General features: G+C 32.9%; 2 protein-coding genes across 2 annotated transcripts; one reads left to right on the forward strand and one right to left on the reverse strand.

Moving 5' to 3' along the window:
* Positions 1-1516: 1516 nt before the first annotated feature.
* LOC124939241 (60S ribosomal protein L6-like) lies at positions 1517-2187 on the forward strand. Its single transcript, XM_047479736.1, has 5 exons — positions 1517-1535; positions 1637-1691; positions 1757-1814; positions 1872-1949; positions 2032-2187. Exons 1-5 carry the CDS (start codon positions 1517-1519, stop codon positions 2185-2187), a joined length of 366 nt encoding a protein of 121 aa, XP_047335692.1.
* A 10595-nt stretch (positions 2188-12782) lies between these two features.
* LOC124939252 (photosystem I chlorophyll a/b-binding protein 6, chloroplastic-like) lies at positions 12783-13364 on the reverse strand. Its single transcript, XM_047479744.1, has one exon. It carries the CDS (start codon positions 13362-13364, stop codon positions 12783-12785), a length of 582 nt encoding a protein of 193 aa, XP_047335700.1.
* Between the last annotated feature and the right edge of the window lie 8030 nt (positions 13365-21394).

The following is a 21394-nucleotide window of genomic DNA, read 5'->3' on the forward strand; positions in this document are numbered from 1 at the left end:
GGTTCTGGATTTTGCCCAAGGTATTAGTGATCTTTCATGTATAAATGAAAAAGAGTCATTTTTCAAAAAATGTTAAAGTTTGTATTACAAAAATGAGCTTGATTTCATTAACTTATTTGCTGAGTAAAGCCCAAACATCTTATTTACTACTTCAATAGAAACTTTCTTAAACATAAACTTCAACCTAAATTATGAGTAAAATCGGAGAGCGATAAGTAAATTAGGAAGAATGTAAGCTGCCTTGAATATATTCAAAGCCACTTACCTACTTTTTGAGAAGGAATTAATCCCAAATTCCAAATCTCCAATGGACCACTTCCCTAATGTTTAAGAGTAAGTAAATCTAAGAATCTTTGACAAAGTTGAGATAGTCTCAATCCATATAGCGGTGCTTGAATAAGTCATTTTGAAATTCAATCAAATCCGAGATGAGCATAATTTAGTTCTATGTCTCTTCCATCTTTATCTTCAGAATCTCTATTCGTTAGCAATTTTCGGTTTAAAGTATAATGCAAAAGAGCAGTTGCACCAGCTGTAGTGGCCATTGTTGCAGTTGCCATGAGTTTGTTATTCCAAAACCTGTAAATTAATAAGAAGCTATTATAATAGAATATAATAGAATTTCAAACCAACCATACAATGTATAGATGAAAGAATCCAATTTGTTCTTCAGTATAGATGAATGCTTTTAAGAAACATAAGTAACACGCAATAACAATCATCCAGCTTTGATTGCTGCGGACAAACAGAAATGGGATCGAACATATGCTTAGTTCAAATTCAGGATATCCAAATAATCATCACGAGAAAAAAAATAAAAAACACAAATCATCATCATTGTTTCTTGACAAAATGGTTGAATCCAATCATAAGATTGAGCATGAATGAAATTAGTAGAAGGAAATTGGAATAAAGTGGCGGGAATTTAGCCACATTGATAGATGAAAAATGAAAATGACCTTAACATGATGAATTATAATGAAGCCAAAATCCTAAGATACAAAAGAGGAAACGTCGAATACGCGAAACATTCAGCACGAAACCATAAAAATAGAGTATCTGAATAGAGAATAGAGAATACGTAGTAAAAACTCCAAAAGGGAATATGCCAAACCTACACCCGATTTTCGCAAACAGCCGATAATTACTTGGAGTTTTTTGGTAAAGAATTTAACTAATACAATCCAAGTGAAGAAAACATTATGTATCAAATCATAATTTAATGTTTTTGATACTTTTATCTTTCTTCTTCTTCGTTTATTTTTTACACCACCGTCCTCTCTCTCGTCTAATGCCCCTATTGCGTAACGCAGCTGGGTGAATGGTGAAAAGTCCACAATGCTCTTGCTATATAATTAAAAAAGTTTTATTTCTTCCCATTTTCTTTTGATTTCTTTTTTCCCTCTTCTCTCTCTTCACGTCCCCTTCTCCTTCTTCTCTCTAAAAAGAAGATGGACCTCCGACGACGTCGGAATCACAACGAAGGACGTCGGAATCCCAGCGAAGGCAGGCAACCATGATGTCTGCTGCTATTGGTATGCCTCCTTTATCCTTCACTTGTTATTTATTTCTTTGAACGCATTGTTTATTAGGTTTATGGTTTAAGGATTGATTAGTATAAATGCCTCTGTTGCAGCGGATTCTGGGTGCGTCTCGCGGATGCATCTCGCAAATGCGGTTGCATCTCGCAGGTGCGTCTTGCAAAAATGCGGTAATTGCATTTCATTGTTTAATCAATTATTTAAGTGAAATGCAGCACCTCATTCTGCAACTATGCATCTGCACAGAAAGCTACCAAAGAAGGCAAAAATCCAGTCTGATAATGCCTGAGACGTGTTAATCAATCCTAAGTGATTGCTACCTCTATAAAGGTGGACATACTTGGTGTGAATATTGATAAGTTTGATGATAAGTACTTTGCAAAGAAAACTGTGAAGAGGAAGAAAAAGGTTGAAGGAGAATTCTTTGAGGAAGAGAAAAATGTTTTATTTTTATCAATCATTTGTTTCTAACACTTGTTGCCAAATGCAGGAGAATAATGTCTTCCTACAGGAAATGAAGGATGATCAGAAAACTATGGATGCAGTTTTTCTACAATCTATCGAAGGTGTTTCAGATTTGAAGGCTTATCTTGGTGCCAGATTCTCGCTTAAGGCTGGCATGAAACCTCATGAGCTCGTATTTTAGAGTGGAAATGATATGCTTTGGTCATTTATCCTTTGTTTTTCTTTCTTATCTTGTTAGCTTTTATTTGATTGATAATGGATTTCATGTGAAATTTTGTGGTCTGAGATTATAACATGGAAATAAGTTTCCTTCAGGATCTTAAGCTTATTTCTAAGGTATAATATTGAGAGGATTTTGTTAGTTGATGATTTATTGAATGGATTTTAGTTTCTTGAATGTAGCTTGCCATCTTTTTAGAGAGTTTTGTTTGCATTTCAAAAGTTAGCTACTAAAATCATAAATTTTGTGTTTTATGGGCTAATTATAGAATTTAAATTTTGGTTTCTGATTTTATTAGTGGTAACTATTATTTTCAAAGTTAAATTTAAGGTATTTTGAAGCAAAAGTTTGTTAATCTCTCCTTGTAAGCAGTTATTTCAATAAATATGCAGCAAGCAAATTTCAAATATGTATGTATATAAGTCAAAGTTGTAAACAAAATACCCTAATGAATGTAGTATTTATTGAATCAGATACTAAATGGGTGAGCATTCCAATCTAAGTTTGTCCCATGAGAGTCATATTATTTCTTTGATCTATAACACCTTTAAATTTGTTATTTTGTGATTACTTTTCACTGTCATAATAATATTTTGGAATACTTTTGTCTAAACACTTATTTTTTTTAAAATGTTTAACCTTGAACATCCCTAAGTTTATAAAATTTTACATAATCCTATTTTGAGTGACTTGTCGTCAATTACATCAATTTAGTGCTAGGGTTAAACCTGATCTTTGCTCAGCTTTAGAAGACACCATTCTTCCTGACCTACGTACCTTGTTCAGCTTGGTTTAAAAATATAATTTCAAATAAACTTACCATCTTTTCATCCATTTGTAAATTTTGACAAGAAATAATGTTTATCAGCATATGGGATAACAAAGATAAATAAGTTTTCTTGTGCTTATGTAAAGCCTTCCTTTCTTAATACAAATGAGGGAAGAAATAAAGTATAAGTCATTTGATTAATAAACATCTCTTGGTATTTAGTCTTAAGAGTAATCATTCCTAACGAAAAAAAAAACAAAATTTTTGTTTTCTAACAAACAATAAAGCACAAGAAATGCCATTATAGTGAATGGTATCTCTCCTTCCTCTATTTCATCACCTTGGCTTGGTCTTGTAACTCCAGAATCAATGACATAGTTGTGGTTCATAACGACTCTATCAATCTGCACACTATAAAACTTAACAGTATCAATCGGATCATCTAAACCAACAAGGTAAGGATACAAATCTATCAACCCTTGGTCCAAACCGAAATCCAAGTCAGTTAGAACCAGCTCATCCAATGTATCATTATCTAGTGTTTGAATAGGAACAACTGGAGATTCTTCCTCTTGTATTTCTTCCTCCTTAAATGTTACACCTTTTGGGCTTCTAGGCATATCACTACTTTTTTCAACAGGGACCTCCGATTTTGGCTTACTATAAGGCTTGTCCTTTATAACCTCGAATTCGAAGGTGGTGATAGAAGGGAGATAAACCTGTATCATGGGGTACTTCAGAATTACTAAATCTTCAAATTGGTTTAGTAAGAAACCATTAAGGAAACATCCAGAAAGTTTAACATGCATTGAAAATCAGTTGGTAAAACTCACCTGTGGTCAATCAGTACAACATCTGTTGATTGAAACCTCCATTTTATTGTCCATTTTATTAGTTTTAACCTGATATTAATCAAAATTCAGAACATTAACAGTTGATAGAATAGATACACAATGACATTTTGTAAGTTAAATGAGTATCTGAGCTTACTTGTAATTAAAGGAAGACCTATTTTCTTTCCTTCTTGACATTCCATTTGGAAGAAAGAGGAGTTTAGTTCACCGACTTAGAGTAGCTTTCTGAATATCTCCATGTAAAAATGTGCGTTCAAGGTGGGAATTACCCCACAACTTCAACCTCAAACTTCGAGAATCAACCGAATGACGCAACCACGTGACGCAACCGCGTGACTCAACCATCAACACCTGCATTCAACGAATCAAGGCGAATCAAAAAATCAATGTAGTTCTATAAACGAAATAAATACAAGCATTCATCTATAAACGAAATAAACACAAAACATGGATCTATAAACGAAAATAGTGGAAATTTTATCTTTTGCCGTCGTTGTTCGTCGTTGGAGCTTCGCAGTTCGCCGTTGGAAGTTCTTCGTCGTTCTTCACCGTTGAATATAGTGGAATGGTGTTCTTCGACGTTGTGTTCTTCGCTGATGAAAAGAAGAGAAAGTCTTCTCCGCCATTAGGGTTTAGAGCGGAGAAGACCGAGAAGAGAGAGAAAATGAAGCAACAAATGGAATAAAGGATTTTATAGGGTTTCGGTTGCGAGACGTAATTAGAGTTGCGTCTCGCGGAAGGATAAAATTGTCCAAAAAATTAAAAGGTGTCACCAGCGCTTTTTATTTTAAGCGCTGGTCAAAAAGTCAAATAATCCAATCTTTAGGGTCATTTCATCAAATTGGGTGGGCAAAACCTTTCTCTCATAATACTTTTACCAATGCTTAAGATACGTTGCCAATTATAGGTAAATAAAGGTATGTTTTGTTGTAGTGATCACTAACTTTCCTGTTACATGGAACGAAATAATAGAGCTTTTAAAGAAAAAGGTTAAGGGCGATATATTCTACGCGAATATTTTTAAATACATTTTTGAAGCCCTGTTCTGTAATATCTAGAGAAAGAAATATAAGAATTCATAGCACGAATAAGAAAACATAAGGAAAAGTTTGAATGATATTGTTTCAGATTGCAACGTTCTCATACATACATTCAGGGGAAATCTGATTAATGAAGACAACTAGAAGCTCAGTCAAAGGTGGAATATCTCCTATAAAATCATTACAAGGAAATGAAGGTTCAAATACTTATTGTTTGATACCTGGATTGTAATTCAATTATTTGGTGTTTTGTATTCAGTTGTTTGAAACTTAGTTGTTGTTTTTAACAAAGATAAAGTCTATCTAGTTTTGTTTCTTGAAACTCATTTTCCTTTTTGAGTGTTAGAACGGAACGCGTGAGAATGACGTAAACAATAAAAGGGACAGAGATTTAACGTGGTTCACCAAGATAGAACTTGGCTACGTCCACCCAGAAGAGAGAGATTATTATTGAGAAGATTGTTTACAGAGATGATATGACAAACTAGGGTTATAACACGAGTTTATATAACACTTGGTCCCTTGAAACCCTAATATAGAAACCCTAACCGGTTTCGGATGGCCCTAGATGCACTCGTCTGTGCCAGATTGCCCAGATTTATTAGTCAATACTAGATGGCCCAGATACATACGTCAATACCAGATGGCCTAGATGCATTAGTCATTGCTCAGATATATTAGTCAATGCCTAGATGACCCAGATGCATTAGTCAATGCCCAGATGGCCTAAATGCATTAGTTAATGCCCAGATGTTCAATCTTCTTTATCTCTCTCTTCTAAAGTTTCCCCTAGGGCAACTAACAGTTTCTGACATTAAGCAAGTCCAAACAATGTTGGAACTTGCTATGAGGAACTAGCTTGGTGAACATATCAACAGGATTGTCAGCAGTTCCTACCTTTTTAACCTTTATCCTCTTCTCGGTCCTTAGGAAATGATATCACACGTCAATATGCTTAGTCCGTTCATGATGAACTTGATCTTTGGCTAAACATATAGCACTAAGACTGTCACAGAAGACAATTGTTTGATCCTGATGTAGGCCTAGATCACTAATTAGTCCTTTTAGCCATATTCCCTCTTTAAAAGCTTCTGTTAATGTCATGTACTCTGTTTTTCTTGTAGACAGAGTCATAGTAGGTTGTAGAGTCGCTTTCCAACTAACAACTGAGCCCCCAAGAGTAAATACATAACCAGTCATAGATATTCTACTATCAACGTCTCTAGCATAATCAAAATATGAATACATAGTAATTAGACATTGTGTATCACCTACATATATGAGACCAACATCAAAAGTTCCCCGTAGATACCTGAATATCCTCTTCATAGCTTGTCAATGCTCATTCCCTAGTTGTACTATAAATCTGCTCACAACACTCACTGCCTGTGCCAGATCTGGTCTTGTACAAACCATAACATACATCAAATTCCCTACTGTACTAGAATAAGGAACTCGAGTCATGTACTTTTTTTCTTCATCTATCTAAGGAGCAAACAATGTAGTAAGATGAATATTAATAGCACAAGGTGTATCTATAGGTTTAGCTGATGACATCCCAAACCTTGATAGCACCTTCTCAATGTAACCTTTTTGTGATAAGAAAAGTTTCTTCTAGCCTCTATCTCTAAGAATCTCCATTCCTAGAATTTTCCGAGCTGCTCTTAGATCTTTCATCTCAAACTCAGCATTTAGAAGATCTTTTAACTTCTGAACATCTGTTTTTCTCTTTACTGCTACCAACATGTCATCTACATACAAGACTAGGTAGATGAATGAGTCATCCTTCAACTTGTTATAGTACACACAATACTCATATGCACTCCTCTTGTAGTTAAGATACATCATAAAGTTGTCAAACCTCTTATACCACTGCCTTGGAGACTATTTAAGTCCGTATAAAGACTTTTTCAACTTGCAAACATATTTTTCCTTTCCTGGAACTTGGAAACCTTCTGGTTGATTCATGTATATTTCTTCCTCTAGCTCTCCATGTAGAAAAGTTGTTTTCACATCAAGTTGTTTGAGCTCTAAATCATGATGTGTCACTATTTCTAGTAACACCCTGATAGAAGTATGTTTGACTACTGGTGAGAAAATGTCGTTATAGTCTACTCCCTCCTTCTAATTGAAACCCCTGGCAACAACTCGAGCCTTAAACTTGACTCCTTTAACAACTGTTATACCTTCCTTTTTTTCTTGAAAATCCATTTTCATGTAATAACCTTTCTCCATGTAGGCAAATAGACTAACTCCCAAGTATGATTTTTGTGAAGTGATTCCATCTCATCTCCCATTTCTGTGAACCACTGCGCAACTTCAAACCCGGATACATCTTCTTTTTAAGTGGATGGTACAAACGTATTCACTTCATCCTCAGTAACCTGTAGTGCATAACCAACCATATCTTCATAATTGTATCTCTAAGGTGGTCTAACTCTAATCCTCCTTAACCGACCTTCAGCTACACTCTCATGAATAACTTCAGACGGTTTAGAATCTAATTATTCAGACTCTGACAGCTGACCCGAAACGTGGGGTTCTTTTTCCTTTTGTAAAGTAGTTTCTAATTCCACCTGTTTGTTAGCACTACTATTTTCTGCTACAGATTACTCAATAGAGTTAAGTATAAAGTTCTCATCAAAGATGACGTTTCTACTCAGAATAACTCTTTTTTCAGATGGAGACCATATTTTGTATCCTTTTACACCATCTCCATAGCCCACAAATACTCCTTTCTTCGCTCTTGGCTCTAGTTTACCGTCACTGCCATGATAATAAATTGTGTAACCAAAGACTTTTAGACCCGAGTAATTAGTAGATTTTCCAGACCATACCTCGTAAGGTGTTTTGCATTTAATCCCGGTGTGAGACCCACGATTTATGAAATAACATGATGTAGTCACCGTCGCTGCCCAAAAACTTTTATCAAGCTTTGCATTAGAGAGCATGCACCTTGCTCTCTCCAGTAATGTTTGATTCATTCTTTCAGCTATACCATTCTATTGTGGCGTATGCCTTACCGTGTGATGTCGAGCAATCCTTCCATCCTTGTAGAACTGATTGAAATCAAATGAACAAAACTCCAGACCATTATCAGTTCGCAACCTTTTGATTTTCTTTCTAGTTTGATTTTCCACCAACGTTTTCCATTCTTTGAAGTATCTAAAGGCTTCTCCTTTATTTCTCATGACAAACAACCAAGTCATCCTTGAGAAATCATCAATAATTGTCAAGAAGTATCTCTGACCTCCAATAGATTCAACGCTAGCTGGACCCAACAATCTGAATGGATATAATCAAGTGTGTCTTTTTTCGTGTGAATAGCCTTTGGAAACTTGTTGCGATGTAGTTTCCCAAAAACACAATGCTCACAGAAGTCAAGACTCGTGATCTTGTGACCTCCAAGAAGATCCTCCTTTCCTAGAATCTGCATCCCCCTTTCACTCATATGACCAAGCCTCATATGCCAAAGTTTAGTCATATCATCCTTGTAAATCTCTGAGGATGCAACAGAAACATAACCTGAGACAGTAGAACCTTGCAAAAAAATATAAACTGTCATTCTTGACACCTTTCAGAATAACATCAGAACCCTTGCACACATTCAGAACTCCACTTTCACCGTTGAACCAAAATCCTTTACTATCTAACATACTTAGAGATATCAAGTTCTTAGTGATAAGTGGAACATGTCTAACCTCATTTAGTGTACAAAATCAACCATTGTGTGTCCTGATCTTGATTGAGCCAATCTCAACTGCCTTACAAACAGAACTATTAGCCATAGAAACACTGTCACCATCTACCTGTTTGTAGGATTCAAACCACTCCCTTCGAGGGCAAATATGATACGAAGCTCCAGAATCAAGAACTCATTCATCAGTTTGATGGGTATGACCATCTACCACTAGAGCAATGTCATCGTTAGATAATATATTATCTTCTGCCACAGCTGCATAACCAAAATCAAATTTCTGTGAATTTTTCTTCAAAAGTCATTCATTCTTTCAATGTCCTTTCTCTTTGCAGTAATTGCAGATATCAGTCGGCTTAGGACCCTTTGAAAAGTTAACGACTTGTCCCGTTTCTTCTCTTTCCCTCGCCCATTACTTCCGTTGGTAAACATCCCTGAAGCTTGACTATCTATAATTGTACCAGACGCCATATGACGTAGATCCCTTGAATGAAGGGCACACCTGACATCTTCCAGACTTATTGTATCTTTCCCAACAATGAAAGACTGGACAAAATTTTCATATGATAAAGGCAAAGATACTAACAAGATTAATGCAGCATCTTCATCATCAACCTTAACATCAATATTTCTTAATTCTAACATAATAGAATTTAATTGATCTAGGTGTTCTCTGATTTGCATACCTTCCTGCATTCGTAGAGTGAACAAACGTTGCATCAGAAGCAACTTGTTGGTGATTGACTTCGTCATATAGAGACTCTCCAATTTCAACCATAACACAGTGGTCTTCTCCTCCTCTAAGACCTCGATGATAACATCGTATGCAAGACACAACATTATTGTTGAATGCGCCTTCTCCTCTAGAATGGCCATCTCAGCGGTTATATCTGCTCCTGATGACACTTTTAGTGCCCCCCATAGGCCTAGTTGTTTTAGCAAAGCCCGCATCTTGATCTGCCACATGCTAAAACTGTTTCTCCCCGTGAACTTGTCGATTTTAATGTTCACTGATGCCATCTCAGTTGAAGAACAAACAATCGAATAGCCTGAAGCTCGGATACCAATTTGTTAGAACGAAACGCGTGAGAATGACGTAAACAAGAAAAGGGACAGAGATTTAACGTGGTTCACCAAGATAGAACTTGGCTACGTCCATCCAGAAGAGACAGATTATTATTTAGAAGATTTTTTACAAAGATGATATGACAAACTAGGTTATAACACGAGTTTATATAATATTTGGTTCCCTGAAACCTTAATACAAAAATCCTAACAAATAGAGAATTTGGTCGACCCATTAAGAAGGCCCAACTATTCAAGTCTATTCAATATTGAGGTTTTATTAATGAAATGATAATAAATCGTTTTAAAAAAATGTTTTAAAATTTTTTTTAATTTTAAATATTTTTTAAATATGAAGTAAAGTCTAATATTTCCTCAATTTCACTTTATTTATCATATTATTTATTTTATCTATGAAATAATAAATATTCTTTATTTAATATTTTCTCTAATCTTTCTATCTCATATATTTAAATAGTGAAATGATTAATAATCTTTAAAAATAATTTAGCTAAAAATAAAAATATTTTTCTTCTTAAATTTCACCCATTTATTTAATCATGAAAGTAGAAAGCTCTTTTTCTCTCTCTCAAATCCAGAAGCTTAAGCCCCACAGCCCATACAACAGCCATAAGTCGGTCCGGTTCGGTCTCTGGGTGGTAAATATTTGTGGCTTAAATTTATATAATAAATGTGATGTTAAAACATAAATAAAAGCGGTAGGGACGTGAATAAATCATTTAAAAGAATAGACTTCCCTTTTTTCACAAACAAACCGACACTTTTCAAAATATTTAAATTAAATTGGGGTATTTTTTATTTAAGCATATTTATTCAATTTTGTTTTGACAAAAATTTGGAAATAATTTAGGATAAATTCAAATTATCAAATCTGGCGTTCAACTGTCTCTAGACGCACTATGGGTGATAACATGCTTTGGCGGTCTACATGGGTGCGTTTGGTGATCCGGTTCGGCGCTTGGGCCTGGGCCTACCAAGGTTCGTGCTTGGGTCTAGGCCATGCTTATTTGACTTAGACTTTTTGGAAATTGATGGGCCCTTTCATTGATGGCGGTGGTCTAGTGGTCTGGTGGTCGTACACCACAATCGTCGACCAACTTATGAGTATCTAAATTTATATTAGTTGTTTTAGTCGGTAGTGTGATAAAATATTTAAATCACACCATAGTTCGATGGGAAATTTGATAATATGACCCTAAAAAGAAGGGTATTTTGATTTTTAACCTCACTAATAAAGTTTTTGTTTTTTAACCTTTTTTTTTAAAAATTTCCAATTTTACCCTTAATAACCTTTTTATTTTATTTTTATTTTTTTTTCTTCCTTTTCCTTTCCCCTTCTCCTTCCCGTTTTCCCTTTTCTCCCCGTCTCTTCCTCTTCCTCTTCCTCTTCCTGGCGACACGGCGACACAGCCCCACACTCTTCCCCGGCGACACAGCCCCGCGCCACCGTCCCTCTCTCTTTCTCGGCGACACAGCCCCACGCTCAACCCCTCTTTTTCCTTTGCTCAACCCTTCTCTCACTATGACCGCATTCTTCAAAACATGGTACTTTTTGCGTTTTTCTAGTTGATAGTTTGTTTAAAGTGAAAGTTGTTGATATACTTTGGTTGTTCCTCTAATTCTTGTTTTTCATAAGTTATTAAGTAGTATTTAGTTAGAGTTGAAATGCTTAGTTTAGGGTTTGGGCTTTGGGCGTGGCCCTTGAGCGTGGGGCGTGGCCCTTGGGCGTGGGTCGTGGCCCTTGGGCGTGGGGCGTGGCCCTTGGGCGTGGGTCGTGGCCCTTGGGCGTGGGGCGTGGCCCTTGGGCCTTACTTCCCTACCCTGTTTCTGTTTTCATTATCTTCCTTCACTACTAGCTAGCTACCAGTGCTAATATCTGATTTATTCTGTAAAAATAGGGAAATACCCAGAAAGTTATCGGGAAAGATGTCACCTTTTTCTTCTGTAAAGACTCTCCTCCTCCCTGGTTCGATGTCATGTATCCACATTTACTCTTTAATCTCTATTAATCTTGATCATAATACTGTCTGATATTCTCAATAATAAAAAAAACTTGTATTTATTCTTCTACACATACTGCATCACTAAATTCTTGTCATTTTTTGTTCTCGTAGTATTCTAGGAGATTTTGGATTCGACCCACTTGGATTAGGTAAGCGTGCATTTTTTGATAGATTGAAGAAAACCAATGATATGTTAAATGGATGGTTTGATCTCAGGATCTGATCCGGAACTACTGAAATGGTTTGCACAAGCTGAGCTAATACACAGCAGATGGGCAATGCTTGCTGTGTCTGGAATTCTGATTCCAGAATGGCTAGAAAGTCTGGGGTTTATTGAGAAGTTCTCTTGGTACGATGCAGGAGCACAAGAATACTTCGCAGATTCCACACCTTTATATATATTCTGAAAATGGAAAACCCCATATCATTTCATGTGTGAAAGATATGCGTGTGAAACGATAGGGAGGATGATCAAATTAAGTCCACCTTTCTCTCTACACTAATAATCTATTATGCTATAATTACTGTCAGTCATTCAGATTTTGTCAATTCTTTATGTAGATTCAATGTTGTGTGATATTTTGTACTTGCAATGCCTTAGTTCAGGGGTTACATAATACATAGTATCTTTTTATTTATTATAATTTTGTCTCATCTTTGATTTAGTGGTTTGAATTCTGTCAAATAGAAATCCTTTTTTTGAGGAACCTAACTCATGTCAAGTTTCTATGCAGTTGCATCTAATTCACTTGACTTAGGTAGGAATTTCAGGCATGTTATTTGAGCTCAATTCTGAAGTTGGATCATGGTTTTCACTTTCACCATGTTTAAGCTTAACTTTCACCATGTTTAAACTTATAGAAATATAGCATGAATTTCGTATCTTTTCATTAAGAGCACATCGAGATTTGACCAACAAATAATCTGAATGGTCATTTTCAAATAATATTTACATTTGCAAATGGACAAAATCAAGAAGACAAGAAGAAACACAGCATCGTTGGCATGTAAATTCTTGGCGCTCCTTCCTTACTGCAGAACAAGCACTAGTGCGATGTGAAAGCCTGTAAACCAAATGTTTTCAAAATTAGTACAAAATTTGATGTTTCAATCTGGAAAATTAAGAATATGATCGAAGCATGAAAGTTGCAGTACCGAGAAGACATTATAGTGTCCTGGATCAACAATATGAGCTGAAAGGTTCTCTAAAGGGCCTTGTCTTGTATAAATTGCCTGAAAAACAAACCCAATGAATACAAGCATGGCAAGCCGACCATTCTTGATCTCTTTAGTCCTAAGAACCATCACTGGCTCCGGTGATCCTCTACCCCACATCAAAGGGTCGAACCAAAGCCCGCCTGGATAGCCAACATCGATCTCTGGCTTCTTCTTATGTGGAAAACTCGGTTCTATATCCACGCACCCTGGTTTTATTATGTCTGCCCAACTCCGTCCTTCAACCCAACCCATTAGCCCCAATTGCACCACAAACAGAGTTGTGGAATCTGCGAAGTATTCTTGTGCTCCTGCATCGTACCAAGAGAACTTCTCAATAAACCCTAGACTTTCTAGCCATTCTGGAATCAGAATTCCAGACACAGCAAGCATTGCCCATCTGCTGTGTATTAGCTTAGCTTGTGCAAACCATTTCAGCAGTTCCGGATCAGATCTTGAGATCAAACCATCCATTTAACATATCATTGGTTTTCTTCAATCTATCAAACAAATGCACGCTTACCAAATCCAAGTGGGTTGAAACAAAATCACCTAGAATACTAGGAGAACAAAAAATGACAAGGAATTTAGTGATGCAGTATGTGTAGAAGAATAAATACAAGTTTTTTTATTATTGAGAATATCAGACAGTATTATGATCAAGATTAATAGAGATTAAAGAGTGAATGTGGATACCTGCCATCGAACTAGGGAGGAGGAGAGTCTTTACAAAAGAAAAAGGTGACATCTTTCCTGATAACTTTCTGGGTATTTCCCTATTTTTACAGACCAAATCAGATATTAGCAATGGTAGCTAGCTAGTAGTGAAGGAAGATAATGAAAACAGAAACAGGATAGGGAAGTAAGGCTCAAGGGCCACGCCCCACGCCCAAGGGCCACGCCCCACGCCCAAGGGCCACGACCCACGCCCAAGGGCCACGCCCCACGCCCAAGGGCCACGCCCCACGCCCAAGGGCCACGACCCACGCCCAAGGGCCACGACCCACGCCCAAGGGCCACGCCCAAAGCCCAAACCCTAAACTAAGCATTTCAACTCTAACTAAATACTACTTAATAACTTATGAAAAGCAAGAATTAGAGAAACAACCAAAGTATATCAAGAACTTTCACTTTAAACAAACTATCAATTAGAAAAACGCAAAAAATACCATGTTTCGAAGAATGCGGTCATAGTGATAGAAGGGTTGAGCAAAGGAAAGAGAGGGGTTGAGCGCGGGGCTGTGTCGTCGGGGAAGAGTGTGGGGCTGTGTCGTCGGGGAAGAGTGTGGGGCTGTGTCGCCGTGTCGCCAAGAAGAGGAAGAGGAAGAGACGGGGAGAAAAGGGAAAACGGGAAGGAGAAGGGGAAAGGAAAAGGAAGAAAAAAAAAGAAAAAAAAGAAAAAAGAAAAAAAAGTAAAAAGGTTATTAAGGGTAAAATTGGAAATTTTTTTAAAAAAAGGTTAAAAAACAAAAACTTTATTAGTGAGGTTAAAAATCAAAATACCCTTCTTTTTAGGGTTATATTATCAAATTCCCCTAGTTCGATTCGCTACGTATTATTTTTTCATTCATTTTCGTCAACCTCACTTCAATTTCTTTTGCAAATCCACTCTAGATTTCATTTCTTGAACCGTTCCTACTTTTGATTATTACTGATTTTCATTGTGTTATGTCTGGAATCATTGTAATTGCGTGTTGGAAAATAAAGATTGCGAATTTAAAACAATTTGACTATATCATTATTATTTTAAGTGAATAATTTGATTAGGGAAAAAATATAGAACATTTAGTAACCTCAATCTCCCTTTGAGAATTCTTGAAATTGTTATCACATTGACATTAAACGAGGTCTATATATGAAACTCATCAATTTGGTCTAGGATTTCATTATCATTTTTGAAAATCTTAACATAAATTAATTTTTATTTACTTATTTAATTTCTATCTACCGATGTTATATTTTATTGTCGTGTTTAAATGATTAATTTTTATAATATTATTAATTATTATTATTATTATTAGTTGATGGTAAATATTACTATCAAATTAATAGTAAATTTTTTTTAAAAGATTAATAATTATAACTTTAAAATATAAACTAATTTTTGTAATATTAATTTTAGGAATATTTGATTGATAGTTTGTGGTGATAAAATATAACAATTTATGGTTAAAATTATCCTAATTAGATCATAATTTAAATTGTGAAAAATGGAAATCTGATTGTGGCAGAAGCATATCTTAATTAGAATAATGAATCTTTTGTTTCTTTACAATGAAAATGGTCTTTAATCTCCTCTTTCATTAGACTTTCTTTAGATGGAATGATTCTTTCAATTTGATGAGTACGTAAATAATTTTTTCTATATGTTAATAGGACGTAAAGGAGAATTGTCCGTACGTCCATTGGAGATCATTACTGTCATAAAATAACCAACATTAAGTTAGTTATTATAGGTCGGTCATTTCTAGTTTAGCCCTTTATAAAATTATAAATGTCACTTAAGTATCCCCATTTATATTCATGACAAATACACCAATAAGCCATAAACTTAATTTTACATTAGATCACATTATTTTGTCTTATATTAAATATGACATTTGCACAATTATTTATTATACTAGTGACCTTATAAATTCCAACAATCTCCCACTAGAGCATGCATTTACTAAAATAAGTGTATCAACCATAATGCACCGGGAGTTTTATGTCATTTCAGTCATATGTTGTATAAATTTTTATCAATTAATAATATCAATATAGGACCAAAGTGCTCGTCGTTGTATTTGAGCACAACTAGTCCCAACAATGATCACATAAATCAAAATAATTAATTGACAAATCATATCATAAATGTGAAGAATGAAAATTTCATGCAAGGTGATCTTTGATGTCAATTTTCACTGGCTCTACTTGACTTTATTGAGATCATACTTTAAACAGAATTATCCAAAGTGTAATGTAGTGAATAATACTTAATTTCTGATCAGAATAAAACCACATAATTATTTATAAAATAATTAAACTGAAAGACAACCAAACTACAAAATCCAACTAAAGTTAGAAATTGTCAATCTCTATGACACTCATACGAGCAATATTCTCATGAAAGACACTAGATGATAAACCCGATTGTCAAGGGGTTCATAACCATTGAGTTTGTACATAAATATTTTATAGAAATCTATCAACTTTGTATTATTTCTTTCGCAACAAGAAACTTGATGTCAATATCACCTAATTTGATGCCAATAACATGTGATAAATTTCGCTGTAATAGTGGATGACCTCGTAAGTGTTTGTTTGACACTTATTCAACAAACAACAAAACCAACTAGAAAAAAATATAACTTGAATTAGATTTCATATTTTTTTGGCATACCGTAAAATTGGAGTCAGAATACTCAATGATCTCAAGACTATCCGACTTCATATATATTATCATTTAATTCATAATTCTTTTTAAATATTTCATAACTTTTGGGCTAATTAATGTCAAATTAAATTTATGACAAACAAAATATCATCCATACATAAAACCATAAATAAATGTTTACTATCATTGAACTTGTGATACACAAATAATTAATTAAATTCACCTCAACACCAAAATAGAGAATGGTTATATTGTGAGATTTATGGTACCACTAACGAGATGTTTCTTTAAGTCTATAGATGAATTTCTTTAATTTGCAAACCATATTAATTTGGTCTCTCGACACAAGGTTTTCTCGTTGCACCAAATTATTTTTCAATGCCTCTATTGAAAAACTCATTAATATCTATTTTGGTGAAGCTTCATATCAAAATATGCAACGAGTACCATTATTTTTTCTTAATGAGTAATTTAATTAAACTGGATTGTCACAAAGACACTTAATTTTGAGGTTGTTGAGTTTGTACTTAATGAACTTGATCAATACTTTCTTGTTACTCTTGATTTTTGAACATTATCATTAATAGGAATAAAATTCTTATCAACGTCAAAAAAAATTGAGATATAAATCAAATCTTTCTTAATATATATTATTGATAAATTATTTTCAAAGACAAAATCATTTCTCCCCTCAAACTCAATATCCTCAAAAAAACAATATTCCAGTCTCTTCTACAAATATTATCTTTAACTTGACATAATAAAAATTATAGCCCTTAAACACTTAGAATATTAAATAAAATAGTTTCTCACATTTATAAACTTAAGTAATAACTAAATTCAAATAATAACTTGTCTCATCTCAAAATACTTAATGCAACATTAATATTAAGTCTTTGGACATTAATATTAGTTGATAATAGTATTTTGGTGTAATGATCAAGCATTAATAATAAGACATGTCAAGTAGGAAAATTTGATGAAATGACCCTAATAATTTACTTAAATGCGTAGATGACCAGCACCTAATAAAAATTGCGCATATGACCAATTTCAATTTTTCGGACAAAATACCCCGTCGCGTTATGCGACGGAACCCTAATTCGTTGAGTGTGCCTTCTTGTGACTAGCGTGCCTTCGCAAGACTTGTCTGTACCGTCGCGTCATGCGACGCTGCATTGCGTTACGCGGTGAAAATCTAATTCGTCGAGTGTGCCATCGCGTGACGAACGTGCCGTCGTGAGACGCGACGAGGGCATTTTTTTGCAACAAATAGGAAGTGGTCATTGGCGCAATTTTTATTAGGCGTAGGTCATCTCCGTATTTAAGTCAATTATTAGGGTCATTTCATCAAATTTCCCGTCAAATAATCAATCTATCTTTGAATGGATTAATTATTCACATAAATAAGACATTATAATTATTACATATGTACCGTCACAAGTATTTATACAATTCTTCCAATTAATTATCAGCTTCTGAATTAAATAATATAATCACATGAATTACACAATACTACCATTCAAAATTTTCATGAATAAATTTCAACAAACATTGTCACTTTAGTGATTTTTTGTATAAATTAATACAATTTAAATAATGAACAATAATATCATTAATTTGAATTTAAATATCATATTATTATATACAACCCAAATAAATAATATATAATTTATCAAAGCAATATGTAATTTATTTTATTATAAAAAATAAAATTATACTATAGACCAAATCTTAATTCTTGGATTTTAAATTTATAATATCCCACATTAATAAATAGTTAAATTTCAAGATTTATTTGACCAACTTTCAAAAAATCCTTATAACCCAATACAATAGAGAATCTAAATATCCATAATTATCTTAATAATTACTTAATCACGGAAATAATTTATTTATCAATTAACATCATAAATCTGTGTATTATCATACTCAATTATTTGATAATATGATTTAAAATAATCTATATGTATATATATATATATATGAAATTAATGATATTATTTATTCACATCTTCTTTTTGTTTGTTTTTATTGTTGATTTATCACTCACTTCAATTTTTTGCCTACAAAGTGTTCGAGAGAATGTCCACAAGGAATTTGATCTAACACCATTAGATATTAGGTAACAATACCATACATAATACCATACATAGGTTCTTCTTCCTTTTTCATATATTTATTCTACTATCATAGATCTCTCTTGTTCACAGCTTGTAGTCTATATAATTTGTTTACTGGATTCTACCACAAAGCACCAACTTGTTTTTTCTACCTAATGAACATTCATTTCATATTAAATATTTAAGTTTGTGTATCAAGTGTTTGATGAAATTTTATCTGACTAAAGAGATTAGGTTTATAATTACCATGAAATTCTATTTATTATTATATGATATCTATTATACATATGAAATTCTTTAATTTTAGTTAATGTTAATATGATGGACAATATTACTAGTAGTATAGGTGATGATATATATTATATATATATAAATATATATATATATATATATATATATATATATATATATATATATATATATGATATATATATATATATTTATATATATATATATATATTACTTTAATTTAATTATATGTATTTCATTGCTTTCTTGTTCTTTCGATCAATTCAAAATTTTATATATTTGATTTAAATGAACAACCCTTCATAATTTTGGATAGAAAATTAATTGATGGAGACTATACCATTGGAGATACTCATGGTGTAAGTCTTATATTTGCATCTTTTATTATTATTATTATTATTATTTCTCATTACAAATAACTCCAAACGAGATCAATTCAATAATCTGAATCTGATAGAGAAATCAAGTTGTTCATTAAGTTATTTAAGGATATATATTCTTGTTTATTAATTTTCTTGATCCCATGAACAATTGACATGTATTAATACTAAAAAACTTTGAAACTTTTCAAATGTTTATACTAATAATTTTTAATTTCCCAGTCATGGTTGTGGATGTCAATGTATACTTATATGACTTAAATGATTCTCATAAGGCCGAGATAGAAATTATGATTGCTGAACCTAAAATGTGACTTTTGCTTATTTTTTTAAAAATCTAATGTTTAATTAACTTTTTTAAGAATATGATTGTGCTTGATTTTCAAAAAAAGTTGATGTTTATATTTGATTGGCATAAAATAGGTGTGGCAAGAGGCTAGGAAAGGAAGTTGTTGTCATGATGACGAATATGGAGATACATGTCTTTAGCACTAAAATTGAGGATTTAAATTAAATTTCTCTTCATATGTTTCAAAACTGGTATGAAATAATTTCAAATTGTATATCATTTCATTTAATTAGGTTAAGTTATATAACTTATTGGGTTGCTTTCAATATAGGGATTCAAAAAAGTTTCCCACGGTCATGTCTTTAAAGAGGTAAGCTCCTCTTTTTGATATATTTGAAGACTAATATTACTTGAATATAGTATTCCTATAAATATGAATTGAATGGTGAGATAGTGTGCACTATATTCTTATAGATTGTATACCAATATTAATTTTAATATTTTGTACTGTCATAGCTTCACTAACTACAAGTAAATATTCGGTTTATTTTATTGGTAGTATATACTTTGTTAAATTTTACACATTCTTTTTTAAAACTTTTTTCTACATTGATTCCGAAAATAATATTATTATGTTTTTTCACGACTTCTAATTTTCCAGTTCAATGATTAGCATATAATTTGTACATAGACTATGAAGTTATGTTGCTTGTAATACATCTTTTCATTTATTTCAAACTAAAATCCAAGTATTACATCTACAATAGATTTGGTAATTTTACTTTCTAATAGAATGTGATAACATTCAGCAATGACACTTTCAACTGAATGTGTATAACATTCAACAAGGAAAGTAGGTTGGACCATGTCTCAAAATATACCCTGTCATATAAGAAAATAAATTAGATCATGTCTCAAACAATTATTAGTTTATTATTCATAATTACATGCATATTTCCTAATTTTTAAATAATAATTTTGAATCATGTCTTGGAAGCCTAAGAACTGATGTATTCATAAATGTTAAAATGGAGGTTGAAGCCTTAAGCTCACTTCAATCGGATATGGCTTAGTATAGGAGGAAGATGAGAAATCCATATTGTAAGCTTTGTCTAAATAATACAACTTATTTATTAATCTTTCTGTAATTTGTGTAGACAACAAGATCTTTTTGGTTTTACATATATGATTATAATGGAAAGATATCAATTTCTGTTTCAGTATATGTTTAAATATGTTTTTTTAGGAATCTCTACTGTCATCAAATCATATTACGTCGACAAAAGGATTTTTGGATGCCCTGTGGTGAAGATGGTGAGTTTAGGCTGTAGGAAAAATAAACTTGGTTTAGTAATGATAGCATTTTTGCTGTAAACAAAGACGAGCATGATGTTGTTTGAATTTGGCTAGAGAAAGAAAAGACACACAAATGTCCTGACTTCTCACAATATATTGAGGTGAGTCTTTTATTATTCTCCAAATCATTATTTACTGTATAAAGTAATGATCATAGTGATGAATATGATGGGGTAATCTTTTCCCAACTTATATTCTAAAAGTCTTTTCTGGTCTTGGTATATAATTCATGTGAACACAAAATTAGATTTCAATATGCATTAATTAGACTCGAGGGTGTTTTCACTTCATTTTATTTGTGTTTTAAATGAGATTGAATTGTTTTGAATTTGACTTAGTTGTGATTCAAATGTGATTTAATTGTGATTCAAATGATTGAACATTATTATGATTATATTAAGTAAAGTGCAGTATTCTTCGATGATAGGTTGATGATGATATCTTCTTATTCATTGCTTAATATTTGACAGGGCAAATCTTTGGAAATCTAACTATTTTGAAGACTATGCATTAAGATTGTTGAGAAACAAATGGAGAATAACGGATCAAACTTATATTTGATATATTTTATTTTATTTTATTTCTATTTAATATAATATGTAAATTTGTTTTAGTAAGTAATATGATGAATGTTCTAATTTTATTAATAAGAAATTTTATTTTTAGATATTTGAATATTTTTTATTAATGTTAAATTTAATAAACTGTAAAAATAATAAATTAGTAATGGT

The sequence above is a fragment of the Impatiens glandulifera genome, chromosome 1 (assembly GCF_907164915.1).
Source record: "Impatiens glandulifera chromosome 1, dImpGla2.1, whole genome shotgun sequence".
NCBI lineage: Eukaryota > Viridiplantae > Streptophyta > Magnoliopsida > Ericales > Balsaminaceae > Impatiens > Impatiens glandulifera.